The sequence below is a fragment of the Balaenoptera ricei genome, chromosome 1 (assembly GCF_028023285.1).
Source record: "Balaenoptera ricei isolate mBalRic1 chromosome 1, mBalRic1.hap2, whole genome shotgun sequence".
Classification (NCBI taxonomy): domain Eukaryota; kingdom Metazoa; phylum Chordata; class Mammalia; order Artiodactyla; family Balaenopteridae; genus Balaenoptera; species Balaenoptera ricei.
The window spans coordinates 193,188,053-193,216,002 of record NC_082639.1 but is presented as its reverse complement, the minus strand read 5'-3'; the positions used below and the strand labels follow the sequence as shown (position 1 = coordinate 193,216,002).

Below are 27,950 nucleotides of genomic sequence, written 5' to 3'. Positions count from 1 at the left end.
TGGAGTCATCTGGCAAGCGGTAAGCGTCCCGGGATCACAGTCTGCCTCTCCCAGCCAGGCTGCCTCTTGCCCACCACAAAATCCAGAAGCAACAACCATGCGGGCTGAGCCTGACGAAAAGCCTGCAGCTAACCTTGTACTTGGTGGAGAAAGACTGAACACTCTCTCTGAAGATCAGGAAAGAGAAGAACCCCCACTCTCACGACTTCTATTCAACACTGCACGGAGGTTCTTACCATGGCAGTTAAGGAAGAAAAAGAAAGAAAAGGCATCTGAATTGGAAAGAAAGGTGTGAAATTATCTCACTTTGCATGATCTTGTAGATGGAGAGTCCTAGGGAAGACACACCACACACACACACACGCGTGTCACACACACACATACACACATTCCACACACACACCACACAGTATCAGAACTAGTAAGCCAGTTCAGCATATGCCAGGACATGAGATCAATACACGAAAATCTACTGCATTCCTATCTGTTAGCAGTGAACAATCTGAAATGAAATTAAGAAAACAATTCTGTCTACAGCAGCATCAAAGAGAATCAAATATCTAGAAATAAATTTAACAAAAGTGTAAGACTTTATCCTGGGAACTGCAAAACAGTGTTGCAAGAAATTAAAGAAGATCTTAAAGGGAAAGACATTGGAATATTACGTTGTTAAGATAGCAGCACTCGCAGATTGGCCCACAGATTCAGTGCAATCCCTATCAAAATCCCAGGTGGCTTTTACAGAAATAAACAAGCTGATTTTTTTTTTTTTAAAACAAGCTGAACATAAAATTCATATGGAAATGCAAGAGACCCAGAATAGGCAAAATAATCTTCATGAAAGAACAAATTTGGAAGACTCACGCTGCCTGATATAAAAACTTAACTACAAAGCTGCAGTGATTAAGACAGTGTGGTATTGGCATAAGGATAGACATAGATTAATGCAATAGAGAATCCAGAAATAACCCCTCTCATTTATGGTTGGTTAGTATTTTACAAGGGTACGAAGACGGTTCGGTGGGGAATAACAGTCTTTGCAACAAATGGAGATCCGTACACAAAATACATTCACGAAAACGAACTCAAAGTGAATCGTAACTTGAATGTAGGAGCTAAAACTACTAGGCTCCTCTAAGAAAATATAGTAGATCTTTGTGCCCTTGGGTTATGTGATGATTTCTTAGATATGACACCAAAAGCACAGGCAACAAAAGAAACAGATAAATTGGACATCATCAAAATTGAAAACTTTTGTGCTTCAAAGGATACCATCAAGGGACTTCCCTGGTGGCGCAGTGGTTGGGAGTCCGCCTGCCAATGCAGGGGACACGGGTTCGAGCCCTGGCCTGGGAAGATCCCACATGCCGTGGAGCAGCTAAGCCCACGAGCCACAACTACTCAGCCCGTGTGCCACAACTACTGAGCCCATGCGCCTAGATCCTGTGCTCGGCAATGAGAAGCCACCACAGTGAAAAGCCCGCACACCGCAATGAAGAGTAGCCCCCGCTCACCACAACTAGAGAAAGCCCATGCGCAGCGGCGAGGACCCAATGCGTCCAAAAATATATTATAAAAAAAAAAAGGACACCATTAAAAAAGTGAAAAGATAACCGTAGAATGGGAGAAAATATTTGCAAAACATACATGACAAGGAACTGGTATCCAGAATATACAAAGAACTCATACAACTCAATAATAAAGAGACAAATACTCAATTAAAACATGGACAAAGGATTTGAACAGACATTTCTCCAAAGGAGACATACAAATGGCCAATAAACACATGAAGAGATGCTTGACATCATTAGTCATCAGAGAAATGCAAATCAAAGCCACAATGAGATGCCACTTCACCTCTACTGGGACGGCTATAAACAAAAAGACATGTAATAACAAGTACTGTCCAGGATGTGGAGAACTTGGAACGCTCATACGATGCTGGTGGGAATGTAAATCAGTGCAGCCGCTGTTTTAAAAAAATTTTTTTGAAGTATAGGTGATTTACAATGTTTTGTTAATTTCTGCTGTACAGCAAAGTGATTCAGTTATACACATACATGCATTCTTTTTCATATTCTTTTCCATTATCATTTGTCACAGGATATTGAATATAGTTCCCTGTGCTCTACAGTAGGACCTTGTTGTTTATCCATCCTATGGATAATAGCTTACATCTGCTAATCCCAAACTCCCAGTTCTTCCCTCCCCCTCCCTCCCTCCCACTTGGCAACCACAAGTCTGTTTTCTCCGTCTGTGAGTCTGTTTCTCTTTTGTAGATAGGTTCATTTGTGGCATATTTCAGATTCCACATATTAGTGATACCATATGGTATTTGTCTTTCTTTTTCTGACTTACTTTGCTTAATATGATAATCTCTAGGTCCAACCATGTTGCTGCAAATGGCATCATTTCATTCTTTTTTATGGCTGAGTAATATTCCATTGTGTGTATATGTGTGTGTGTATATATATATATGTATATATATATATACACACACACACACTCCACATCTTCTTTATCCATTCCTCTGTCGATGGACATTCCATGTCTTAGCTGTTGTAAATAGTGCTACTAGGAACTTTGGGGTGCATGTATCTTTTTGAATTATAGTTTTGTCTGGATACATGCCCAGGAGTGGGATTGCTGGGTCATATGGCGACTCTATTTTTAGTTTAAGGAACCTCCACACTGTTCTCCATAGTGGCTCAGTGCAGCCACTTTGGAACATAGTTTGGTAGTTCTTTAAAATGTCAAATGTAGTTACCATATGACCCAGCAATTCCACTCCTAGGTATTTACCCAAGAGAAATGAAAACATGTCCAAAAACGTGCACAGAGACGTTCATTGCAACATTATTCTTATAGCCAAAAAGTGGAAATAACCTGTGTCCATAAATTGATGAATGGAGAAATAAAATGTGTTATCTAGGCAGTGGAATATTACTCAGCCATAGAGAGGAATGAAGTGCTGACGCCTGTTACCACATGGATGACCCTTGAGGACACTACGCTCCGTGGGAGAAGCTGAACACCAAGGCCGCCTATCATATGATTTCATTTGTATGAAAAGTCAGAATAGGGGAATCTGTACAGATAGGTCAGTGGTTGCCCGGGGCTGGGAGGAGGGTAGGAATGGGGAGTGACTGATAATGAAGTGGGGCTTCTTTTTGGTGAAAATGGTCTAAAATTAGATCGTGGTGGTGGTTGCACAACCCTGTAAGTATACTAAAAACCACCAAACTGAACACGTTAAATGAGTGAATTGAATGGATGTGAATTGCATCTCAATTAAGCCCTCTTAGAGTCGGGCCGCGGAATCCTGGACAGTGAGGTGGGAGTGAGGGAGATGGGGCTGAGCCCCCGAGGCCCGGCGGGCTCCACCTTCCCTTTCGAGATGAATTTTAGGATCAAGGCTAGTTTACCCAGCACGTAACAAGAGCTTGCTAAACTGCTCGGCGAGTGTGAGCGGGGAGAATGCGTCTGCATCGCCGTGTGGTCAGGGCGGCTTGTGCCGGCCACACTGGCTCCGGGGCGAGGACTCAGGTTCTTAGAGCAGGGGTGGAGCTTCAGGGCCCCTAAAACTTGCCCTCCGAAGAGCTCTGAGCGTAGGGAGAAGCACAGTGAGAAGAGCCTCGCTTCTGCCTTTGCTGTTTGCGTCCTGCTGTGTGTTTGGTGCTTCTCGGAGATGTGCTGTTTGTCCCATGACCTGGAGCACCGCAGGTGTGCGCTGCTGTCCGGACACCCCCTGGGCTCCCACCGTGCGCCGGGCAGAGGGGTGCTGACGTTGCCTGCGTCTGACCTCACAGGGCCTGCGGAGGGGGCTCGTACCCCCATTTTGAGAAGCAGAAATAGCTCGGTGGGGAGGGGAGGGTTGGGGGAGCAGAGTTTAAAAACTCGTAAGAACATTACCTTAAATGAAGACCATCACAATAATACTTTTACCAGCAGGAGCTTGCAAACCATCTAAGTATCAAAATACAGTACTACCATGTAGCAGGGTATTATTTAGCTACTTGATAACAAAGGAAGTTTTTAATGATAAAGGAAAATGCTTGTGACAAAATTTTACGTGAAAAAAGGGCAGAATACCCAATTATATATAGTATGATCTCAACATGTAAAACACCCTCAGAAGAAAAGACTGTTATAAGATTCTCCAAGGACGCTAACCTGTGTTATCTCTGGAAGGTAGGATTATGGGGAATGTCTCCCTTAGTCTCTTTCCGTCCCCCGTAAACCTGGATGACTTTTGTTATTAATGGGCAGCCCTGGTTTGAGTAGGAGGTTGATGTGCCGCTGTGTAGAGGGGGCAGGACTGGCGAGGGACCCCGACACCCGGGGGAGGAAGGGGCTCCGGGGGTGGACTTGGGTGCCGTCTTCCTGGAGGAGAGATTGAAACCCACCCTGGGTGGGTGCGGAGGGAGCCTGAGGCACGGAGATGAGGAGGGCGGGGGTGCCGGGTGCTGTCACGCAGGCAGGAGGTGGCTCGGGAGTCCTCGCTGAAACCTTGCTCCTTCGCTGGGTGATGTGCTTGGGTGCGGCCAGATACAGGAAAGCGTGCTTTTGCAGGCTCTCGGGTCAGGTGACTGGTTGGAACCTCAATTCCAGGGCTTGTGAGCTAAGTGGCGGGGGCCGCCTAGGCCCTGGGCCTCCGTTCCTGCGTCTGTGTTCCTGCGTCTGTGAAACGGGGCTGGTGCGTGACTATGGGGAGGAGCGACTGGTGGCCCTGTGGTCGCTGCGTCACCAGTGTCGCTACTGCTGGAAGTACCCTGGGACGTAAAGGGATTACAACTAATACAGTCTTTTAAAAATTTTGTTCTTATTTATTTTTTTAAAAACAGGAACTCATATATATATATATATATATATATATATATTTTTTTTTTTTTTTTTTGAATTTTATTTATTTATTTTTAGCTGCGTTGGGTCTTCGTTGCTGCGTGCGGGCTTTCTCTAGTTGCAGCGAGCGGGGGCTACTCTTCATTGCCGTGCGCGGGCTTCTCATTTCAGTGGCTTCTCTTTGTTGCGGAGCACGGGCTCTAGGCACACGGGCTTCAGTAGTTGTCGCTCGCGGGCTTAGTTGCTCCGCGGCATGTGGGATCTTCCCAGACCAGGGCTCAAACTTGTGTCCCCTGCATTGGCAGGCGGATTCTTAACCACTGCGCCACCAGGGAAGTCCCGGCTAATACAGTCTTTTTTTTAAAATTAATTTTTATTGGAGTATAGTTGATTTACAATGTGTTAGTTTCTGCTGTACAGCAGAGTGACTCTGTTATAAATATACACATATCCACTCTTTTTAGATTCTTCTCCCATATAGGTCATTACAGAGTATTGAGCAGTCCCTGTGCTATACAGTAGGTTATTATTAGTTAATCTATTTTATATATAGTAGTGTGTATATATCAATCACAATCTCCCAATTCATCCCACCCCCCTTCCCCCCTGTTAACCATAAGTTTGTTTTCTACATTTGTGACTCTATTTCTGTTCTGTAAATAAGTTCATTTGTACCATTTTTTAAGATTCCACATATAAGTGATATCATATGATACTTGTCTTTCTCTGTCTGACTTCACTCAGTATGACAATCTCTAGGTCCATCCATGTTGCTGTGAATGGCATTATTTTGGGGTTTTTTTTATGGCTGAGAATATTCCATTGTATATATGTACCACATCTTCTTTATCCATTCATCTGTTGATGGACATTTAGGTTGCGTCCATGTCCTGGCTATTGTAAAGAATGCTGCAGTGAACATTGGGGTGCATGTATCTTTTCGAATTATGATTTTCTCCAGGTATATGCCCAGTAGTGGGATTGCTGGGTCATATGGTAGTTCTGTTTTTAGTTTTTTAAGGAACCTCCATACTGTTCTCCATAGTGGCTGTATCAATTGACATTCCCACCAATATTGTAGGAGGGTTCCCTTCTCTCCATACCCTCTCCAGCATTATTGTTTGTAGATTTTTTGATGATGGCCATTCTGACCTGTGTGAGGTGATAGCTCATTGTAGTTTTGATTTGCATTTCTCTAATAATTAGTGATGTTGAGCATCTTTTCATGTGTTTGTTGGCCATCTGTATGCCTTCTTTGGAGAAATGTCTATCTAGATCTTAACCCCAGTTTTTGATTGGGTTATTTGTTTTTTTGTTTTTTTTGTTTTTGATATTGAGCTGCATGAGCTGCTTGTATATTTTGGAGATTAATCCCTTGTTGGTTGCTTCATTTGCAAATATTTTCTCCCATTCTGTGGGTTGTCTTTTGGTTTTGTTTATAGTTTCCTTTGCTGTGCAAAAGCTTTAAAGTTTAATTAGGTCCCATTTGTTTATTTTTATTTTCATTCCTCTAGGAGGTGGATCAAAAAAAATATTGCTGCGATTTATTGCAAAGAGTGTTCTGCCTGTTTTCCGCTAAGAGTTTTATAGTATCCAGTCTTACATTTAGGTCTTTAATCCATTTTGAGTTTATTTTTGTGTACGGTGTTAGAGAATGTTCTAATTTCATTCTTTTATGTGTAGCTGTCCAGTTTTCCCAGCACCACTTATTGAAGAGACTGTCTTTTCTCCTTGTATATTCTTGCCTCCTTTGTCATAGATTAATTTACCACAGTTGTGTGGGTTTATTTCTGGGCTCTCTATTCTGTTCCATTGATCTGTATTTCTGTTTTTGTGCCAGTACCATACTGTCTTGATTACTGTAGCTTTGTAGTATAGTCTGAAGTCAGGGAGCCTGATTCCTCCAGCTCTGTTTTTCTTTCTCAAGATTGCTTTGGCTATTCGGGGTCTTTTGTGTTTCCATACAAATTGTGAAATTTTTTGTTCTATTTCTGTGAACAGCGCTATTGGTAATTTGACTGGGATTGCATTGAATCTGTAGATTGCTTTGGGTAGTATAGTCATTTTGACAATATTGATTCTTCCCATCCAAGAACATGGTATATCTATCTATTTGTGTCATCTTTGATTTCTTTCATCAGTGTCTTACAGTTTTCTGAGTACAGATGTTTTGCCTCCTTAGGTAGGTTTATTCCTAGGTATTTTATTCTTTTTGATGCTATGGTAAATGGGATTGTTTCCTTGATTTCTCTTTCTGATCTTTCATTGTTTGTTAGTATATAGGAATGCAAGAGATTTCTGTGTATTAATTTTGTATGCTGCTACTTTACCAAATTCATCGAGCTCTAGTAGTTTTCTGGTTGCATCATTAGGATTTTCTATGTATAGTATCATGTCATCTGCAAACAGTGACAGTTTTACTACTTCTTTTCCAATTTGTATTCCTTTTATTTCTTTTTCTTCTGTGATTGATTGATTGCCGTGGCTAGGACTTACAAAACTATGTTGAATAATAGTGGCAAGAGTGGACATCCTTGTCTTGTTCCTGATCTTAAAGGAAATTCTTTAATTTTTTCACCATTGAGAATGATGTTTGCTGTGGGTTTGTTGTAATGGCCTTTAGTCATAAACAAACAACAGTCTTTAGCTTTTGGAAGAGCCTCTCCTGGCCCATGGGCAGAGCCGTCTGCACTCGGGCCTGTGGGATGCTCATCCTGCCCCCTTCACCCATAGCCGTCCCTCTGCCACCATGAGGAACATCTTCAAGAGGAACCAGGAGCCCATGGTGGCTCCCGCCACCACCACCATGCCCGCTGGGCCCATGGACAACTCCACCGAGAGCGGAGGCGCCAGGGAGGGCAAGGGGTACGGGTTTGCCACGGTGAAGGACCGATTCTTCAATGAGATGGTCAAGTTCCCTCGTGAGTGTCCCTGTGTGCGGCCTGGGGGCGGGGGTTGGAGGGTACCATGGGGGTGTGACTGACAGCCGCGATCTTTCCTAATGTTTGGACTCGAGGCTGGATTATTTGGGGATCCCCTTCAGGAATGGGGGGCAGTGTGGTCTGGCACTAATGAAGGGAACAAGGGGGTTTATGTGCCCTAACCTCCCCGGGGGAAAAAATGTTCTTATACTTAGAAATCTGTCAAAAGATGGAACCAAAAGAAGATAAAAAATTATGAAACAGAAATCATTATTCAAGTTTCCCAGTCACACTTTAAAACTACTTTATTTTGAAAGGTAGAAAATAAAACCCCTTACTGCTTCCTGGATTTCTGGTAAAGGCTGTGGGGAGAAACCAGAGGTCCGGATTCGGGGAGCAGCCCCACTGGTGGGAGGCGGTGCTTCAGCACCTCGGAGAGCAGCCCCGGCCGGCCCGCCCCTCCCCCCCGTACTCCCCCAAACCCGCGGCCCCTCTGGAGCCCGGCCTCCTGGCACAGGCTCAGCCCTCTCAGGACTGTGCCTGAGGGCCAGGCCTTCCTCCCCCACCGGGGTCTGATGAGGACCATCCCATCCTTCGTGTGAGCCGCAGTTCCAAGGATCAAAGTTGTCAGATCTCAGCAGAGCCCAGATGGGGTCCCCGTGGTGTGCGCCTGGCTGCTGTCCCTGTCACAGGCTGTCCCCATTGGGGCGGCCACCAAAGTGTGCAACTTACGTGCACACCACTTGTGGGTTTACAACGCGGGGTGTGGAAAGGGGGCCGGGCCCCTACCCAGTCTTCTATCAATCACCGAGGGGTCGGGGCTGCAGGAGGGCACCGCTGACGCCGGTGTCCCCGTGGGCAGTCCCCCGCTGGGCGCTGGTCGCCATCGCGGTGCTCCTGGGCCTCCTGCTCCTCACCTGCTGCTTCTGCATCTGCAAGAAGTGCTGCTGTAAGAAGAAGAAGAACAAGAAGGAGAAGGGCAAGGGCGCCAAGAACGCCATGAACATGAAGGACATGAAGGGCGGCCAGGTAGGCGGGGGCCGGGAGACCGGAGGCCCCTCGATGCTTTCCGGGTGGGAAGGGCTCACTCAGGTCAGCAGGGCCTGTCCCTGATTGACCCGAAAGGAGGCCGTTGGGACAAAATGCTGGGAAGAGGGACCCCCGCCCACCAGGAAGCCACCATCGTGTGACCTGGTTTCCCACCGGCAGGGCTGCTGGACCACGTCCCATCGTGGGGCCCCATGGGTCCGTCTCTAGTCCACAAGGACGTGGCTTTTCTCCCCGTCTTTCAGGGAGCAGGGGGTCAGCCTGGAAGAGGCCCTGATGTACCCGTGTCTCCTTTTAAGTTTGCAGAGGCCCTGGGCGCCTCACTTTCCCCATGTTTGTTCTGGGAGGAATTTCTTGCTCAAGGAATCAGTGTGCAGGGAGGAAGGAGGGCTGATCTCAGGAGATCAGCCAGGGGCCGTGGCTGCGCGTGCGCATGTGTGTGAGAGCGTGTGTGAGCATGCACGTGGACGTGTGTGTGCGTGTGAGCCTGTGGGGGCCCCGGCCCCGCCACGCAGCTGGTCTGAGCTGCCAGATTTTCTTACCACTTTCTCCCTTCTCCTCCCACCTGTGGACTCACCTGGCCTGGACGCCCGGACTGCACGCCTGGTACGTGCTGCCCACGTGGTGGCCTGCACTGGGGTGGGGGGGGGGGTCGGGGGTCGCAGCGAGGCTCCGCCACTCAAGAAGCCGCGTGGCATCCGGGCCGGGCTGGGGGCTGAGGGGAAGCGGGGCCAGACGGAGCCCCCCAGCTCTGGGTCGGGGTCTGCATGGGGGTGGCTCCCCGCCTTCTCTCCCTTGACCCTCCCTCCCCTCCTCAGCCCCCCAGGACGAGGACGACGCCGAGACGGGCCTGACGGAGGGAGAAGGCGAGGGGGAGGAGGAGAAGGAGCCGGAGAACCTGGGGAAGCTGCAGTTCTCCCTGGACTACGACTTCCAGGCCAACCAGGTGTGCGGGGCGGAGGGGGGGGCCCAGGGCTCCACGGGGCGGCGCCCAGGGCTCCAGGGAAGGGCTGCGCTCAGGCCGCCCGCCGTCCACGGGCCGCCCTCCTCGGGGAGACCAGTCATCCCTCGGCGACCGTCTCCCCCATCTTATTCCGATTCCCTGGGGAGGGAGGTGGAGACCGACTTCCTGTCTGGCACCCGCCCGCCCCCTCGGGGCTGACCCGGCGCCCACTCTCTCCACAGCTCACCGTGGGCATCCTGCAGGCCGCGGAACTGCCTGCCCTGGACATGGGCGGCACCTCGGACCCTTACGTCAAGGTTTTCCTCCTTCCAGACAAGAAGAAGAAATATGAGACCAAAGTCCATCGGAAGACGCTGAACCCCGCCTTCAACGAGACCTTCACCTTCAAGGTGACAGGCTGGGCCTGCTGCGGACCTTCCCCTGGTCCTGGGCTGTAGCTGAGGCCCAGAACCAGCTCGGCCCGGACCCGAGCCCGGGTGTCCGCAGACTCGGCAGGCGTCCTGCAGGACCCCCAGAGGCCCCGAGCTGCCCTGACCCCTCCATCCTGCCTGTGCCCTGCAGGTGCCGTACCAGGAGCTGGGGGGCAAGACCCTGGTGATGGCCATCTATGACTTTGACCGCTTCTCCAAACACGACATCATCGGGGAGGTGAAGGTGCCCATGAACACCGTGGACCTGGGGCAGCCCATCGAGGAGTGGAGGGACCTGCAGGGCGGAGAGAAGGAGGAGGTGAGGGCGGGAGAGCTTGGAGGGTCCGCCCCACACCCCCGGCTTTGTCTCTGCAGATGAGGATCAGCCACCCGGCGGGGCACCTCAGGTGGACAGGACACGTCACTCTTGTTTCTCCCGCAGCTCTGGGCCCACTTAGGGCCAGTGACCCACGTGGGGACCTCATTCACCCACAGGGAAAGCCCACATTGTTCTAGAGAATTCTCAGCAAGGGGGGCTTGTCTTCCTAGAAACTGCTACAGCACTCACTCACTCACCAAATATTTACTGAGCACCTACTGTGTACCAAAGCCTCCATTTAGCCACCATCCTTTCCAAGCACCAGCCGAGTGTGTTGGCTGAGTCCCTGTATGTGAGGCGTGTCCTTCCTCACCTCGGGGCTCAGGTCGCGCGGAGGAAGGGTCAGCACCCCAACTGGGGTGTGGGTGGGGTGGTCAGCCTGGGCCCCGAGGCCCACCTCTGAGAAGCTTTGACTGTGCCGTGGCGTTGGCTGAGCTCTCAGGCCCAGGAGCCCCAATGCCAAATCGTTCCCCTCTCTTACTAGTCACAAGGTCCTTGCCCTGTGACACTAACACAAGGAAAGGGATGCCAAGGGCTTTGAAGGCTACAGCTCACTCTGTGGGTGGGACGGCTGTGATCAGGAAGGGGGGCTCCCAGTGCCCTTGGAAATGGCCCTCGGGTACCACGTCTGCTCCTCGTCCCCCTCCGCTGTCTGCTCAGGCTGGGGAGGGGCCCCAACAAACCCCACGCCCGTCCAGAGCCTCCTCGGCACCACGCCGCCAGCAGCCTGTTCTCGGCTCTGCAGTGTCCACCCGTCGCGGCCAGGGCTGTGCTGACCCTGGCCTGAGGCCCCGAGGGGGTCAGCCGTGCTGGACACAGGCGCTGCTGTGCTGACCGCGTCCCCTTCCCCTGACAGCCGGAGAAGCTGGGTGACATCTGCACCTCGTTGCGCTATGTGCCCACGGCTGGGAAGCTCACCGTCTGCATCCTGGAGGCCAAGAACCTCAAGAAGATGGACGTGGGTGGCCTTTCAGGTGTGTGCATGGCTTCTGGCTGCCATCGGGGGGCACCTGCGAGCCGGTCGCGGCCCAGAGCCTTCGACCTGGACAGCAGGCCTCAGACACGCGGGACACACAGGCTGTCTGAGCGGCTTTGGGTCCTCAGGGTAAGACGGGGCGGGAGCCCCGCTGAGAGCTGCCTTTTCGCTGCTCTCCCTGTGGGCCCTGGAGGGAAGGGGTCAGGGACGTCACCCCCATGTGAGGCAGGGACAGGGAAGGGCAGGCGGTGGGAGGGCTTGGCCCGACGCAGGCCCTCCGTCCGCGCCCGGGACCTTCTACAGGGGGAGATGGGGGCGGCTCTGCCTTGGAAGGGGCTCCGGGCGGGGCTGGGGGGGCGACTGCCCTGCCTTCCTGTAGTGCTCAGGTTCCCGCCAGCCCAGCTCCGTCCCTGAGCCCCCGTGTGACCTCAGGCAGATGTGTTCCCTTCTCTGGGCCTCGTGGCTCATCGACAAGGTCGGGAGGATGGGAGGGGGTGGGTCGCTGACGTGCCCCTGCCCAGGAAGGACATCACCAAGTGGATCCTCACCGAGCGCCGGCGCAGGTCCGTCCCAGCAGAGCTCCAGGCGGCCACAGCCATGGCGGGTCCCGGAGGTGAAGCCTCTGGCCGCCCTGGCCCGGAAGCTGGCTCTGCTGTCCCTGGGCTGGCGGGCCGGGCGCGTGCTCAGGGCCTGGCCGGCTGCCTCCCCACAGATCCCTACGTGAAGATCCACCTGATGCAGAACGGCAAGAGGCTCAAGAAGAAGAAGACGACCGTGAAGAAGAAGACCCTGAACCCGTACTTCAACGAGTCCTTCAGCTTCGAGATCCCCTTCGAGCAGATCCAGGTGCTGGGCTGGCAGGGGTGGACGCGGGGCGGGTGAGTTACTTACCCACTGACCACCACAGAGAGACAGACGGCCACCGCCCTGGGGCTTCCGTCCCGGGCGCTTCCCAGACCGCCCCTCCTCCGGGGAGGTGAGCAGGAACTGCGCGCAGATACTGCCTTTGGGCCTCGAGGTCGGTGGCAGGGCGGTGTGTGTGGCGAGGCGGCGGCCGCCCACCTGCCCTCCCTCCCCGCCGACCCGGCTGCTCTCCTGCCTGGGGTCCTCTCCTCTCCGCCTGGGGAGGCCCTCAGCCTGCACCGCCCAGTTCCCGTCACTTCCTCCGTGAAGCCTGCCCTAACTGCCCCGCTGGGCGTCACTCCCTCCGAGGTCCCGAGGTGCCTCGTGCTGGCCTCTCGGGCGTCACCTTTGTCGCCTTGCGGGGATGCGCCTGCTCTTCCGCTCCCAGGCGCTCAGCACGCTGCCGGGGGCCTGTGTTCAGTCGTTGGCGGAAGCGAAGGATGCGTCAAAGGCGCGGGCCCGCCTCCGTGTGGCGCTCTCGGTTGGGGCTGGGGAGGGAGGGGCTGGGAGGGGGCTGGGTCGCCGGCCCCCTTCTCCTGCCCACTCCCCCTCCTCCCCGCCTCCTGCAGAGAGTCCAGGTGGTGGTCACCGTGCTGGACTACGACAAGCTGGGCAAGAACGAGGCCATCGGCAAGATCTTCATGGGCAGCAACGCCACGGGCACGGAGCTGCGGCACTGGTCCGACATGCTGGCCAACCCCCGCCGGCCCATCGCCCAGTGGCACTCGCTCAAGCCCGAGGAGGAGGTGGACGCGCTGCTGGGCAAGAACAAGTAGGGGCGGCGGCCCGCGCAGCCGCGCTCCAGCCGCCGCTACCTCAGCGGGACAGCCCTCGGGCGGCCCTGCCCACCTGGGCGCGGTCCTGCCCTCGCTCTCCGCCCTCGCCCTCCTTCTGCAGACCCCCTCCCTCCGACGCGGCTGAGGAGGCCCCTCGGAGGTGAGAGAAGCCCGGGGCTCCCCCGCTGCACGCCCACCACCCTCCTCCTCCAAAGCTCCACCCAGGCCTCGCCCCGAGGGAGGCTCTCTTGGCGGCATTTTCGGTTTTCTGAGCGTTCCGGACCAACGGAATGGCAGCACCTCCCGATTCCCGACGGAAGCAACCAGCGGCCGGCGACCCGTGCGCGTGTGTGCGCCCTCTGTGCTCGCGGAGGGCCGTGGGCGGGTGCCGTGTGGGAGCAGAGGCCTGGGAACCCTGCTCGGACACTGCGTGCCAGTGGCCGGGAGGCGAGACGGGGAGACCGGCTTGTGCGGAGCCGGGACCAAACCCCGATGCCGGCGTGGGCCTCCTCCTGCTGCCGGGGGCTTCCCGGGACACCACAGACCTGAGCTACAGGCTAGCTTGGCTGGACTCGAACGGGGACTGTCAGTCCCGCGACCTCACCTTGCTGACGGGTGAGGTCAAACCGCAAAGAAACAGAAGACCCGTTTCCCAGAAAGGCCAAAATGAAACTGCCGGACCTTCGCCCTTGCGGTGGGAGACCCAGAGGCCGGCTCCCTTTCTAGGACGGGAGACAACAGTCACTGGCATCTCTTCCCCTCCCGCCTGTGCTTCTCCCGTAATCAAAGTGGAGCAGCGCTGTCTGAAGACACGGTATCTGTCCAGAGCCAGAGGGCTTGAAAAGGAAGGTTTACAGGTCCTTAGTTCCCCTGAGGTCCAGGTAAGAAGGGGAGGGCAGTGGACAGCTGGCCGAGCTTTCCCAGGGGCCCCGCGGGGAGGCCCCTCCTAGCATTCCTAGGGACTTCCTCTGAATCCCGAGGAGCAGGGCGGCCACTCCGAACGGTGGCGGAGGACATGGGCCGGGTTCTGCCCCGCGGTCACTTGTGCTCATTCCCTGCTCACCTCGTGCCCCCAGCATTGATAAAAAGCCATATATACGTTAGTCCAGTTTGCACCGAGTCTCCTTCCAAACCTGCAGCCTGGGCGAGAGCATCCGGCCCCTGTGGCCAGAGGCCTGCCCCCGGCCCCCCTCGGCCGCCCTCGTCTCTGCAGCCGCAGGCCCTGGCCGTCTCCCCAGCGCACAACACTCACGGCTTCCCAGACCCGGAGCTGCGCCTCTTTCCCAGCACACGTGGCGGCACTTCCCACCCCATCCGGCCACCCTGGCGTCTGCGGGCACCTGAGGCAGAGGGACGTCTCTTTTACCGTCAGAAGGGAGCAGGCGTTGTGTTCCTGCCGGGCTGCGTTTCCCGGCCGGGCAGGTGCTGAGAAGCCGCCGCCTCCTCCGGGAGCAGCTGGGAAGTGGGGCCCAGCCTTGCTCGTGGCCCTTGGTCCTCGGGAAGTCACTCTTCACTTGATGCCGAGAACGTGGGACCTGACGAAGACTGGGGGCTGGTCCTAGGGCCCGGGCTGTAGGACAAGAGTGAGGCTTCAGGACCGGGGGGACCACAGCGGGCCGTCCCGGCCTGGATGGCCCCCTGCAGAGCTATGGGATTTGGTGCTTCCTCAGGGCCCCTCCCCCCCAGCCTCCCCCGGGCCCACAGAGCTGACTTCTCACCCTCCACCTTCCCGACCACCTTCCACCACCTGGGATTCTCGTCCACCCTCCCGAGCCCGGGACTCGCCTGTCTCCCGGCGGGAAGGAGAGAGGACCCCGCAGCACGTCTGCTGCTCTGGGGGTCCTGGGCCCGGAGACGCGGCTGGATTACGGCTCTGGGCCCACCCCGAGTGGGCAGCCTCAGGGGCTGGGAGATTGAGTGCGGGCACCAGTGCGGAGCCGAGGGGACCCGGGCGGGGAGCAGTGCTCTCCTGGGTTCTGGCCGGTCCTGGCTGGGCCCCTGCCTCAGAGGAGCCGTCTGAGCAGACGGCATCTACCGGGCCCACAAACTAGGTAGGGAAACACACGGACGGTCCGAAGTGTCCTGCACCTGAGGGTTCTCACCCCGTCCACAGAGCACCTTCACTGCCACCAGGCCTGTTTCTGGGGTGTCGGGGTCCTGCCCTAAGTGGGACAGAATTAAGGTCGGCTACGAGGGGTTCCGGAGGCCTCCAGGCTGCGTGTTTTCACTCCCAAAGTCTATTGCAGAGAGGAAAGTAGAAGCGATTTTTACAAAGGGACTGAAACCATGAAAAACGAAACCCAGTGCCACCCAGAAACTGGAGGTGAGGCCAGAAAGCTCTGTTTCCTCCTTTCTCCTTGAATAATCATTCCAGAGTGGAACCAACTCTGTCAGGGCTCTGGGCATGTTTTCGGACTTTGGCCGCAGAAGCTGAGGGCTGGGGGAAGCTGGGTGAAGCCCCAGATGATGAGTGACCGGTGCCGGGCCGGATGGGAAGTGACGTTCCGGGGCACTCGGCTGGGGGAAGGGACAGCAGGGATTCACGCAGCCTCGGGCCTGGTCTTTTTACTTCCCAGGAACCATGTGTAGCTTGTGCTTCTAGAGTCGGTTTGGGATGACCTTGCTGGCCCAGGGCTTCAGCGAGAGAGAGGGGGGCGGGGGGGGGGGTCGCTGCAGCTCCCCCGCCAACCCTGCAGTGTGAGGTGGTGGGTGAGCGAACTGGGGGGGCCGCCCCTGGGGTTGGGGAGGGAGGGTGTCCCGTCCCCCGCGTGTCTGGCTTCTGTTTCCCCCAGCCCCACAGAGAGGCTGTCCCTGGGTGTCCCTCCTCTCCATCCCCCTTCCCACCTCAGAGCCCTGGGTGGTGGCAGACGGGAGGGTCCCCAGGCCGGATCGTGGTGACCCTCAGCCCCCCAACATGGTTGCCAGATTTGGCAAATAAAAATGCAGGGCACCAAGTTAAATTTGAATTTCAGATAACCAATACTTTCAAAGTGTCAGTCAGTCCCTCCTAGGCGCTGTTTGGGACTCACCCGAAACTCAGGCTGCCCCGCCGTCCGTGCTGTGACCACTTCTGCCTCGCCCTCACCCCTAGTCTCAGGGGGCCAGGGACAGGTCACCAGGATTCTACCCGTTCTTTGAGCTGCAATATTGGGAAGGGGGACACTGTGACTTGAAGACGCAAGAATATATTTTTTAAGCGCCAACAAAACAAGAACCTTCTGAAGCCATCTGAGCCTCATGGAGAGGGTGGTCACCTGTGAACACGACCCCAGTCTCGTCCCGCCAAGATGCATGTCTCAACTCTGTGTAAATAACCGCACGGCAATGCTGAGTGCCCCCAGCCCCGTTTTACACAACTTGAGCTGCTCCTTCGACTGTGTGTGCAGAGTCCCTTCCCCGCCGGCCCCGCCCTGCCATGCGCCGGGGGGGGGGGGTCGGCCTCCGGCCCTGGTCTGACCAGGGGACCGTGGGCAGAGCTGACCCTCGGCGCCCTGCGTCCAGCCCTGTGTCCTGTGTGGTGTGCCCCCTCCTCCCACTGTTCGAATTCACTGAAAAGCCATACAGGGGCCCCTGTGGGGCCATCCTCCCAGAGCTCCCGTGCCCCGCTGACGGGCTCCCCTCAGGACACTTGTGAAGGGCGCGCCCGTCGTCACCTCTGCGCTCAGCCCCAGGTTGCGAGGACGGATGGTGTCCAGGGCTCCCAGTGGGGCCCCAGCAGATGTCCCCACTGGCCCGGCTCGCTCACCTGGTGTCGCGGTCCGACTCCACGTGGGTGGTGACGGGCAGCGGGGGCACCCCCTGCAGGCGATGAGGGTTCTCAGGAGCTGTCCGTGGCTGGGTCTGTGGTCAGGTCCCCGATGCCGCCTGGGTGGACCAGCCCTGCCCACGTGACACTGGGGGCTTGGGGGGCCGAGGGTGGCAGTGGGGAGGGACCCCGGGGGCTGGAGAGCACGGTGGGTCAAGCTCCCCCGCCCGCATGCTCTCTCCTGTGGCCGGGCGGGTCTGGCTACGAGGGACCCTCGCCAGCGCCCCAGCCCGGCCCCGGCCAGGTGTCCCGTGGGAGGGCGGGAGGTGGAAGGGGGACGGGGGGCCCCGGGTCCCGAGCCATCACGCTGAACCAGGAGGGACAGTAGCCGCAGGCCCCGGTGCAGAGGAACACCACGCACGGGAGCGACCCCTCCGGCCAGCCCCGATGGGAGGACGGGGAGGTGCGGGGGTCTGACAGGAGTGCTGGCGAGGCCGCAGGTGGGCAGGTGGGCCCCGTGCGCTCCAAGCCAGAACCCTTGCGCTGGGGGGCGTGGAGGCGGGGGTGCGCAGGGCCCCCCTCAGCCATCGGGGCCCCAGGACCCCTTCCGAGAAGCCAGACGTTCTGCCCTGGCGCCTCCCCTCTGAGGACGGGATCGGCTGCTTCTGAAACCCTGGGGTCTGAAGACTGCACGACCACGGCGGGCAGGCCCCAGGCCCCCTGGCACGCGCAGCCCCACCAGGACCCCTGCCTTAAGTCGTCCCAGGAAGGACCCGTGTGTAGCCCCCGCCCCCGCTTGGCAGTCCCCCCCCACCCCACGTGGGCTGTGTTCTTGTCTCATCTCTTGTCAACATGCTCTTTTGTAACAAGCAGCGTCTCCTTATTAAAGGGATGAGCTGAAAGCACGCTGGGGGCGGCCTCTGGTGGTTCCTGCTGGGCTGGGGGCAGGAGCCGCCCCCGGGGTCAGCGCGGGGTGAGGCTGGGGACACGGTTCTTCCCTCGGGGGCTGGAGAGGCCAGAAGGCCAGACCAGGTCCGGGTGGGCGGTGGGCACGTGGGCCCTCAGGGCAGCTGCTGGGGCAAGGCCTCCCCGGGGCCGGGGTGGACTAGACCCTCGGCCCCCCCACGCCAGCAGAGCCGGGCTCGGGGCGCGGCCACGGTCTGGCCCTGGGGTGGGGTCGGAGGAGGGACGGTTCCTACAAGCCCTCGGTTAGCTCACCACAGCCGACTCCTTCAGACGTCTGTGACTCCTGAGGCCGAGGACGGGGCTTCAGGATTTTCTGGAAAGAGACGGTAGGGCAGCACCACCCCCAGACCTGGAAGGGTGACCCGTACTCACCGCGACCTGGGGGCCGTCTCCTCAGGGAGGCCCCCGCAGCCCCTCTGCAGCAGGTGGAGGGGGGCGTCCGGCTCAGGGCCAAGCTCCAGGGACAAGATGGCAGAGCCCGTACGGCTGGCCTGGCAGGCTGGGATCGAGACGGGGGCAAGGCCAGCCCAGCGCGAGGGCTGGGGAGGCTTCAGGAGGGAAGCGCCGGGCCTCACCGCCTCCAGGTGATGCCCAGTCTCTGCTGACTGCCCGGGCCCAGCGGGCACCCAGAGGAGCCCTCGCTACAGACCTGCTCCTTTGCCTCCGATTTGGGCCGCAGGACAGCGGCTGGGTGGCCGCGGGGGAGAAGACGCCTCCCTCCCTCACCTCCCTGACCTCCAGCTCGGTGACAGGGCCTCCGCTGGGTGTGAACGGGGGCTGAGCAAACCAGATGGGGTGCACTAGGACGGACGGAGGGCCCGACCCTGGCCCCCCTGCCAGCGGCTGAGCACCGTAAACTCCAGTGACCCCCGCCAGCTGCCTTTAGAGTTTGGAGCCATGGAGTGGTTCCGGCTCCCCTGAACCGAACGGTGGCCCTGCAGAGACAGTGCTGCAGAGAGCAGAAGGCAGAGACCCCGGGAACCCAAGGAAGCCACCTTCTCAGGGCCCCAGCCGCCCGGGGTGAGAGCACCAGTGCCCGTTCCCGGACGCCGGGAGCCCCCGCCGGGCTCCTCCTGGGCCTTGTGGCCGTCCCTGGGACAGCGGCCCCCAGTGGCAAGGATGGTGACATGAAACTACCACGGGCTGGCCCAGATGTAAGGTTCTATAAACCCCATTTCCTAAACTGTGGAGACAGTCGCAAAGTTAAAACACAATTTAATTTACTTATTTATAAATACTGTTGTGTTTACAGGCATCATGTAGATGTGAATATTATTATTCCCAAACTTTCAAACACAGAATACTTAATAATACTATATAATAACAACCAGTAAAACAAAATCATTCATCTCAGAGTTGAAAGGCCACTCAAAATTGCATAAAAATACATTCAGCTCACAAAGCGCATCTGGGTCCCTCCCTAAACCCCCATCCCCACCACGTGTATTTACAACGGAGCCAAGTTAAAACGGTCCATCTGGTGCTTTCTTGGAGGGGAAGTCAGGTGGGGGTAAGGTGATCAGAGACAAAACGCTACCCCTGGAATGGGGGTGTGGAGACCCCAGGGAGGGTCTCACAGCTCTTTCCACTGACTGATCAAGACCGAGGCAGAGGGAACGGAGGGGGATGAGTGGGGACCACGGCGCTGCAGCCCGAGTCAGAGTCCCCCATGGAGGGACACGGGGACACAGTCTCGCCCTCCCCCACCTGGGTGCCAGCCTGACAGCAGCCCCAGCCTTTCAGGGGTGCAAGGGGACCCCCACCCCTGCGGCCCACCTCCTGCTGTCTTGGCTTGAGCCCCTCGTCTTTCCCTCCGAGCCCCCTCCCCAGAAGAGCGCGGTGTGGAGGGAAGACGCAGGTCAGGCTCAGAGGCCGGCCTAGCACCCCACGTCCAGAACCTGCCCACACCCCGAGTCCTGCTTCTGTGAGGCCATCGAGGCTTCACAAGGCCCCTGGGGCCCTGCCTGCCCTGAACCCGCTCCTGCAAGGCAACGGCAGATGGGCCACCGTCCCAGACGCACCGACACTGCCCGCTGCCCTCCTGAGGACTCACTCAGTCTCTAGCTGCGCAGACGAGGCCAGGCTGCCCATGGGCCCCGCCCCGGCTAGGGCCAAACCTCACCTCCGAGGGGCAAGTGGCACAGCCAGTCAGCTTTGCAACGGGAAGAGTCGGGGCTGATTCGTCGACAATCTCTCCTCTAAAGCACCATCAGCTCCAAGTGAGAAAAGCAAAAAATTAATGTGGAGGAAGATGAGAGTAGGTGGGAGGACGAAAGGTGTGTTTATTTTGCAAGGACAGGAGCATCCTGAGGTCACCTTAAAGGGCCACCCAGGAAAAGTTTACTGGGAGCATTAGGGGAAAATCTGGAGAAGTAACAGAAAAGGTAACTGGCAGATTCCCAGTCCAAAATAAGAAGCAGATTAATTGGAGAAGCTCAGAGAGAAGCCCTCTGGGGAATGGAGGGGGGAAGCAAAAGATACGAGTTAACAGAATAACACATTTGGATGAAACTGGGTGATGAGATTGCATTTTGAAATCTCCATGTAGCAAACACACGTGTGCACACAGACTAGAAGCAAGAGTGATCCCCGAAGCTCGAAACCTCCTGAGGTAGCACCAGAGCAACCCTCAGCAGTGTCTGTCTCTAGACCTACTTCCCCAGGAGGGGCTCCCAGGACCCCTCCTCCACCCGATGCCCGACCACAACCCCCACGCGAGGGGCTGCGTCGCCTGCTACGCCACCACCAGCCAGTCCAGATTCTCTACTTGGTTCTTCTCGGCCCCCGAGCCCACCTCACTCCCAAGCAGCCGTGACAATGACGGTTCCCGGGGCCGCAATGAAGCTGATCTACTGCCCAATCTAATCAGAGCACAAGCGATCCGTGGCCATCCTTGATAGAGTCTACATACCCATCCGGGAGGCTGAGCAAAGCTTCGGCTTGGCTGGAGGCTGAGGGACGCGGGCCCCAGACCCTGGCCCTGCCCCTCCTCCCGGGGGGCTGCTTGGTCCTGCAGCCTTTGGTGTAAACTCCCTGCAGCCCTGCTCAGGGGAGGGACCTCGGCTCGCGACAGCCCAGGTCCAGATCTGATGGCCCCACAAAACTAAAGGCTGGGGTTTCCTCGAGGAAGGCCCTCTGGTGCTTAAGGCAGAGCTGAGACTGAGTGGCCGGCGGGGAGAAACACAGCGTGTCTGCTGTCTGGACGCCAGGAGCCGGGCCCCTCCCGTGAGAACCACTCATCCAGAGGCCGTGTTTCCACCCCCGCGGGTTTGCATATTCTCACCAGGCCATCAGGAAGGACGGCCACTACCCTCCATACTGAATTCACTTTCCCACCTTGACACACACTTAAACAATTTAAATGAGAAGAAAAGAATTTTTGAAGTTAGAGCAAAAACTCTGAGTGAGAAATGTTCTGGTCTCCCTAGGAATCAACAAATCACAGACTCTCAAGCCAAGAACGGGTCCTGAGGACCACCGGCCCAGCCCCCTTTCACAGACGGCTGCACGGCTGGTCAGGACAGGCGCTGGCCCCGGGCCCCAAAGCCCGGTCCTTTCAGCGGCCTCGTTCTGCCGCCACAGCTGCCTTCCTACAAGGTCAGCAGACTCCCTCCGAGGTGCTGAAACCTGCCTTAAAACTCAGTAACGGGGACCACGCTCTGTACTTGTAACTGGGCCCCGACAGGGCCAGGACCACCTATGACCACTGGCCGCCGCGTCCAGAGTCAGGGGCCGTGCTGGAGGCCGGGACGCCAGCGCTCACCCAGTGGGTGGGACCAGGGGCCCCTCCCTACCGGCTCAGCTGCTGAGTCCCCGAGGTTTTCCCTTTGGAGGCACACAGTGGCCTGGAATCTGGGAAGCCCCTCTGCGCCGCTCCTGCTGCCTCATGCCCACCGGGAGCAGCGCCCACCCCGCCCACCGCCACCCCGGCCTCTGTCTGTGTCCGTCTGGGTGGGAGAGGCCTGCTCCAGGGCCAGAAACCTGGAGACGGAAACGAGCTGCTCCTCTCCACACTGGCAGTTCACACACACCTTGGTGGGGTCCACAGGCTTAGAAGTGGGATTCCAGGTGCCTTTCATCCCAAGTGGCGCTAACATGCACACGATTTGCTCAGGGCAGGGGAGCAGAGAAGCTAACGCCCTGCAAGTGGGTCGAGGAGACAGGCCACGGCTCATTCTTCCTTCAGACCCTTCCAAGGCCAGGCCTGGGGCCTCAGGCACGAGGGGGCGAAGCAGTGAGGCTTCAGCTAGAGACTCAGACTCTCAGAGGCTGGTTGTCACTCCCAGAGGTGCGGCCTGTCCAGAAAACTGCTGGCCAAGGACGACGAGGCCCTCCCCCCAGCGCTGACCACCCATCCAGGCACCACGGTGACAGGGCGGAACCCCAGAGGCAGCGAGGAGGCCCCTGGCCATCACCTCACGGACCAGCACCGCCTGGAAAGAGACCAGATTCAGAGTCTGTCTCACAGAGTTAGTTGCATAAGAGAGAGCGCCTGAGATCACGGGATGGTCCACACCACAGGCTCCAGCCACAGAGCCTGGCTTCCTGAGTGGAGAGGCCTGACACCGAAGGGCTGGAGGGAGGTGCGGGACACAGCCCGACCGGGTTCCGAGAGCCGCCCGCGCCCCCGAAAGGCACAGACGGAGCGGAGGGCGTGCTGCGGCCCCTCTGCCTGATGCAAGAGAGTCCAGGTGACGTCCTAATAATTCAGTTCCCTTTTCCTGAGAAAGAGGTGGCAGCTAACGCCAGCCCTTGCCCAGCACCCCGGGTGTGCCGGAGAATCAGGGTCAGGGTCAGGGCCAAGGCCTCGTGCCCGGTCCCCTCCCCCAGAACAAAGGAAACGCTACAGTGGAAGATATGAAACTTCACTCTGACTCAGCATCCCCCTCCGCCCCCCCCTTCAGCCCTGACGACACAAATCCCCCCCCCCAGGCGTCGCTCCTCGCAGGAAATGGCTGGACATGGAAGAGTTTGCAAACTCTGAGAAAGGCGTTTTGTCCCAGGAGACATATCTCCTATCCTGAACTGGGACCTTGATCATGGCTCTGGGTTAAAGAGCGTGTGACATTTCTGAGGGCCATGGAAGGGGCTGGAAAGAAAGAGAAACCAGGCAGAGGTAGCGTACGTTGAGAACGGACCGCTACACACTGAATGTCTCCGGCAACCCCAAAGTGACCTGCACACTCAAACCAGCCGAGGGATAAAGCGCCTACAAAAAGCAAACACTTAAGTGTTAATACTGGGGCATCATCAAGAACTCATGACCTAATTCTGTGCTGGACCAAGGGAGCCACCTGTCCAGGTTTTCGTCCAGAGAAGGATAGCCAAGACGGGGCAGGTGGGAAAAGCAGGGCACGTGGGGACCGACTTCCAGGCCCAGGGGAGCATCAGCACCTTGGGGGTCCCCAACCGCAGGTACGGCAGGGCTGTCATGTTACAGGGGGACCCTCAGGAAGACCTCAACTCTCATCCAAGCTGCCCAGCTTTCGAGCGATCAAGGCACAGCCGCCAGAGGCTCCCTGACCGCGGGGTGGGGTCCCTGGGACACAGCCTTGGCCACCGGGTCTCGCCACTCCGAGTCCAGACTCATTCCTCCTGCTGGCTTCTGAGCAAACCATCGTCTCTCCCCTAAACACGCCCCCTACGCCATCAAGCCCACCACGCTCACAGCACAAGGCATGAGGGGTGGGGGCCTCAGACGCCCCCCACGCCTCCTCACAGCGGCGCCACTTCTCTTCAGGAGAGGAGACGAGGTCAAAGGGAGGTGGGGCAGGCGGGGGTTCTAGTAGAGAAACGCGGCGTGGGGAGGATGAGGGGGAGCTGAGCCCGGCCCGGCTTGGCCAGGGAGAGGCTGGCGGTACCGCTGCCCGGGCACACCGCTGGGGTCGGTGCTCTGTCCCAGCGCCTACCCCCCGGGGCACGTGCCGCGGGGTGGATGGAGGAAGGAAAGTAAAAGGGCAGAAAGGGAAAGGGCAAGCCAGGTCACCCGAGCCCTGGGGAGAGGGCCAGACACGGAGGGAACGGGCGTTAAGACCAGTCAGGGTGCCACTGGGTTGCTGGTAGAAAAAATTCCACCACCACCGGCGGGAGTTAGAGAAAAGTCAGTTCCTGAGAGGCAAGGACAAGCAGGCACCCCGACGTGGAGTCACTGTCCACTTGGATCTAGTGGCGGCAGCTCCAGAGGCCTCCCCTTGTGTGTCCCACGCCAGAGCGCATGGCGGTGGCGGCAGGGCTGGGGCCTGGACCAAGCGCTACGTGGACCAGCGGCCCGGCAGCCAGGTCCACGGCTGGCCTGGTGACCCCGAGACCTCCACCAGGCGGCTCTGTCGGTTGAGGGATCGCAGTCGTGCTTCGATGAGAACTGTCTGAAACCCAGGGGCAGGGGCCGGAGGAGGGGACACTGAGGGTGCAGAGGCGGCAACCGGACGACGGCCAGAGAAAGGTCCTCCTGGCTCCTCTTGGCTGGCGGGCGCCGGCGGGGGAGAGGCGGGGCCCGGCGCCTTCCCGGGTAGCCAGCGCCTGGTCTACTTGGACAGCTTGCTGATGACCCTGATGAGGGCGCCGTTCTCGTCCTTCAGCCTCTGGTTGTCGGATTTCAGTTCCGTCAGGACCTGCGGGCGGAAGGGAAAGGCGAGTCAGTCCGGCCGGTGACGGCGACCAAACGCCCATCTTCCTGCTCACGGGCTGGTGACGGTACCGCTCGGGGCCACAGCCCCTCCGCGCACACGGCAGGAACAGCCCCTGCCCCGTGCGCCACCCCCTCCTTCTCCTGAACGAGTAACTGTTCCAGGGTTTCCTCCCCGGAACTCACCTCTGGCCCAGAGAAGCCAGGGCAGCACCGTGTGTGCTGGGGACACGGGAAGGGTCAGAAGAGGCGATGGGGCGAAGGGAAGGAAGGCGGGAACGCGCGGTGGGGGGCACAGCTCGGCTTTCCCGTCACACCCCCAAGACAACTTAGGGTCTTGCTTCTGGTGCCGTGTGACGCAACCCACTGAGGTCCCCGTTGGCCGCAGCACATGTCCACAGTCAACCCCCAGCCCCCAGGAGCCCGTGAGCGCCCAAAGGGGGCTGGGGCTCTGCTGTGGGAGGTGGGGGTGGAGACGTCTGTTCCCCCAGCCTGGCCTCCCCGGACCATCACACTGTGTCGCACAACTCGTGAAGCGAGGGAGCAGCGGCCCCGAGCCCAGGCTGGGCAAGTGCGGGGCGTCTGACAGCCCCGACGGGTCCCAATGAGGGCATGGCTGGTGTGTGAGCCTTGCCGGCGGCAGGAGAGTCAGGTCAGAGGGAAAGCACTTCTTCACCGTGAAGGCGACAAAAATCCACACCCACATCTGTCCGGGGCGAGTGTCCTCGGGTTGGTCATTCAAACCTCCAGGCCCCCCGCGTTCCCAGGGCTAATTCCAGTTCTGGCTCTGCTGTTAGCACTCAGGGGTCAGTCAGATCCCCATGAAGAATGGAACCGCTCCCTCAGCCTCTTATGGAAGATGCAGGTTGAGTTGCAGAGGGAGACTTAAGCTGGTGGGCACGGACCACAGACGCGCGAGGCACTGGTATCGAGGGAACAGAGACCATTCGGAGCGTCAGGGCGGCCTCAGGGTCTGTGATGCAGCCATCCTCAGGTCCACCGACGAGGGCCCGAGGCCAGCAGCGCCAGTGCGGCACGGCGCTGCTCCTCGCGGGAGGCAGACACTGACTCCAGAGCTCACTTCCCTGCAGACGCGGTCGCGGGTCCAGAAGCCGGAACTCGTCATCCGTGAGCTGTGCCGCTTGAGGCGCACCGCTCCCCTCTCTGGCTTTCCATTTTGTATCTAAAGAAGCCCATCCCCGCCCTCGTCCCTCACAAAGCAGGGGCTCCATGGGGCCACAGCTGGGACCGCGTGCAGTGTTAGAGGGCGTTAATCCAGGAAATACCAGAGCAGGCCTGTCCTCTGACCTCCGACCTGACACCGTCGGAGCCTGGCTGGCCTCCCTCTTCTGCCTCCACCCCTTGGCCTCAATTGCCCAGACACTCAAGCCAAGAGGCTCGCAGCAGCCCGCCGGCGTGGCCTCCCTCCGCTTCCCCTGCCATGTGCCCTCCCAGGGCACCCCGGGGGCCGGCAGCCTGGGCGCCAGCGAGACTCTCAGGCCGTGTTCCCACGACGGGAGCCCCGGGTGGGAAGAAGCTCTACGTGGGGACAGGCCGTGTGTCACCGCTGGCAGCTCGTCAGGTCGGATCTGAACCACTCCCCTTTAAAAACACGTACAAACGCGTCCTCGAGCCTTGGAGACTTCTCTCCACATTGAGACTCAATTCTTTGGGAAAAACTTGGCCAAGGCACTTTCCCAGCTGCCCGAGCTCCTGCGGCCAGCTCCAGGGAGCGTCAGGAAGGAAGAGAGGGGCGCGGAGGGACCGTGGGGAAGCCGGGCTCAGGAGGGAGAGGAGGAAGCGGAGGGGCTTCTTGGAGCCACACGTGAGGCACGGGACGACCACGCAGGAGGCCCGTGGAAGCGCCGTGCACGGGGAGCTTGCACGGATTCCTCGTTTCTCAGTGCCGGTCTGCCTCAGTTTGACGTGAAAGACAAATAAAACAAAGCGCCTCTTCTCCAGCGTCACCTCTTCCAACCCTGGGTGAGGAGCGTGCGGGCGGGGGGTCCCGACGCTGCAGCGGCCCCGCGAGACCCCCAAACCGGGGGCAGGCCGGCCCTGCCGAGCGCCCGTCGGCGGGGACGGCAGGCTCCTTCTGGAAAGGGCTGGGTGGCGAAGGCCCGGGTCTGAAGCCGCGTGGTCTCTGAGCGACGCCCGCCTCTCGAGGGCCCGCAGACACGGCGATGCGCACACAACGGCCCGGCTCCAGGAGGACGGCGCTCGTGGAGGCTGGAACCTGACCCCACGGAATCCCCACGGAATCCCCACGCGTCGTGCCGGTCTCCCCGTGACCCGGGCGGGCCTCTCTGCGTGGCCCTGAGGGGCCGCGGGCTGCCCCCTCCCCCGACGCCAGGGCCGCCCGGCGGTGGGTGCGCGGCTGGCCCGGAGCCTGACGTCCTCGGTCTGCCCGCCCCGTACCCTCCGAGTGACCTCGGGCGAGTCGCTTCTTCTGTGACTCGGCTTTTTCCGTAAGGAAAGGGACTGTTACGGGGAATAAACGAGAAAGAGCGAGTACAGCGCTCGGCTCAGGCCCTCACAGGCCACAGCCGTCTCCAGGGTCACCAGCCCCCCGACCCCGTGCTCGCCCGCAGCAGGAGGGAGACCGAGAAGGCGGGGCCATCTTCTGGGGGCCCCCGTTCGCCCCAGGTCAAAGCTGGCTCATCTCCTGCCTGGCGCTTGGCCCTGATGCGCTTTCACGAGGAGGGCTGGCAGGCTGCTCGGGGCCGCGGGCCACCCCCTCTCAAGCTTCTGCGTCCCAGCGTCTCCAGCAGGGTATCAGCTCCGCCCGACAGTAATTCGGGTGCTTCAGATCTAGTGGGTGCTAGCTGCCAGCTACTGACCCCGAGGACACAGCAAACAGGCAGAAAGAACAGGCCTGGGTCAGGACTCATTCGATTGTGGCTGGGAATTAAAATCTCATTTCAGAGAGTGAAACCGCTCAGCAGCGAGGACCCCGCACGCTGCCACGGCGGGAAAGTGAGCCATCTGCGAGCCTGTCTTCAGACCCGCAACCAGGGAGAGGCGCCAAGTTCAGAAGGGGCATTTCCTGGTTCTCAGGTGAAGACGAGCCCCCGCTCACCTGCCGCCTCCTCTGCAAGCCCCCCGCTGGCAGTGGGGCTGGGGGTTTGGCCGTGGGAGGGCACATCCCCAGGCCCAGATCCGTGACAGGGAGGAGGGTAACACCCACCAAGAAGGGAGGATGCAAAGACCCAGCAGGGGGTGGGCGGAGCGGGGCTGGGTCAGTGCCCCCCCCAGCGCTGCTGGTTCTGGTCAGGCCCTGGGGCCGTGGTTCTCAGCCCAGCTGCGCAACAGAACCAGCAGGGGAGCTCTGAACAGACACCCAAGACTTTGCCTCTGAGGGGTGCCTGGCACAAATGTGCTCAAGCCCCCAGGTGT

General features: G+C 58.3%; 2 protein-coding genes and 1 long non-coding RNA gene across 10 annotated transcripts in view; 1 reads left to right on the top strand and 2 right to left on the bottom strand.

The window, feature by feature from the left end:
* The window catches only part of SYT2 (synaptotagmin 2), a 36,508-nt gene extending 21,984 nt beyond the window's left edge, over positions 1 to 14,524 (top strand). Inside the window, exons 2-9 of the mRNA XM_059943555.1 lie at positions 7,576 to 7,763; positions 8,626 to 8,792; positions 9,637 to 9,756; positions 9,996 to 10,163; positions 10,336 to 10,503; positions 11,420 to 11,537; positions 12,252 to 12,385; positions 13,012 to 14,524. Of these exons, the coding sequence (XP_059799538.1) occupies positions 7,592 to 7,763; positions 8,626 to 8,792; positions 9,637 to 9,756; positions 9,996 to 10,163; positions 10,336 to 10,503; positions 11,420 to 11,537; positions 12,252 to 12,385; positions 13,012 to 13,218 (1,254 nt within the window). The 5' untranslated portion in view covers positions 7,576 to 7,591 and the 3' untranslated portion in view covers positions 13,219 to 14,524. The remainder of the gene's footprint in view (positions 1 to 7,575; positions 7,764 to 8,625; positions 8,793 to 9,636; positions 9,757 to 9,995; positions 10,164 to 10,335; positions 10,504 to 11,419; positions 11,538 to 12,251; positions 12,386 to 13,011) is intronic.
* LOC132377361 (uncharacterized) lies at positions 10,386 to 17,709 on the bottom strand. Of its 2 annotated transcripts, XR_009506606.1 has the most exons (5): positions 16,964 to 17,709; positions 16,248 to 16,357; positions 15,321 to 15,455; positions 12,789 to 14,788; positions 10,386 to 12,393 (listed from the first exon to the last, which is right to left on the bottom strand). It is a non-coding gene; the product is annotated as an uncharacterized LOC132377361 (long non-coding RNA). The 2 variants fall into 2 exon arrangements; XR_009506608.1 differs by lacking the exon at positions 16,964 to 17,709 and having other exon boundaries at positions 10,386 to 14,788; positions 16,248 to 16,684.
* A 1,418-nt stretch (positions 17,710 to 19,127) lies between these two features.
* PPP1R12B (protein phosphatase 1 regulatory subunit 12B) overlaps positions 19,128 to 27,950 on the bottom strand; it is a 204,967-nt gene continuing 196,144 nt past the window's right edge. For 6 of the 7 annotated variants that reach the window (XM_059943491.1, XM_059943495.1, XM_059943504.1 and 3 more), the window contains one exon: positions 24,456 to 24,540. Coding sequence is in view for 1 of the 7 variants with exons in the window: in XM_059943500.1 (XP_059799483.1) it covers positions 24,454 to 24,540 (87 nt within the window). In the remaining 6 variants the exon portion in view is untranslated. Of the gene's footprint in view, positions 24,541 to 27,950 lie in introns of all 7 variants that reach the window. The other variant, XM_059943500.1, reaches the window with a different exon arrangement.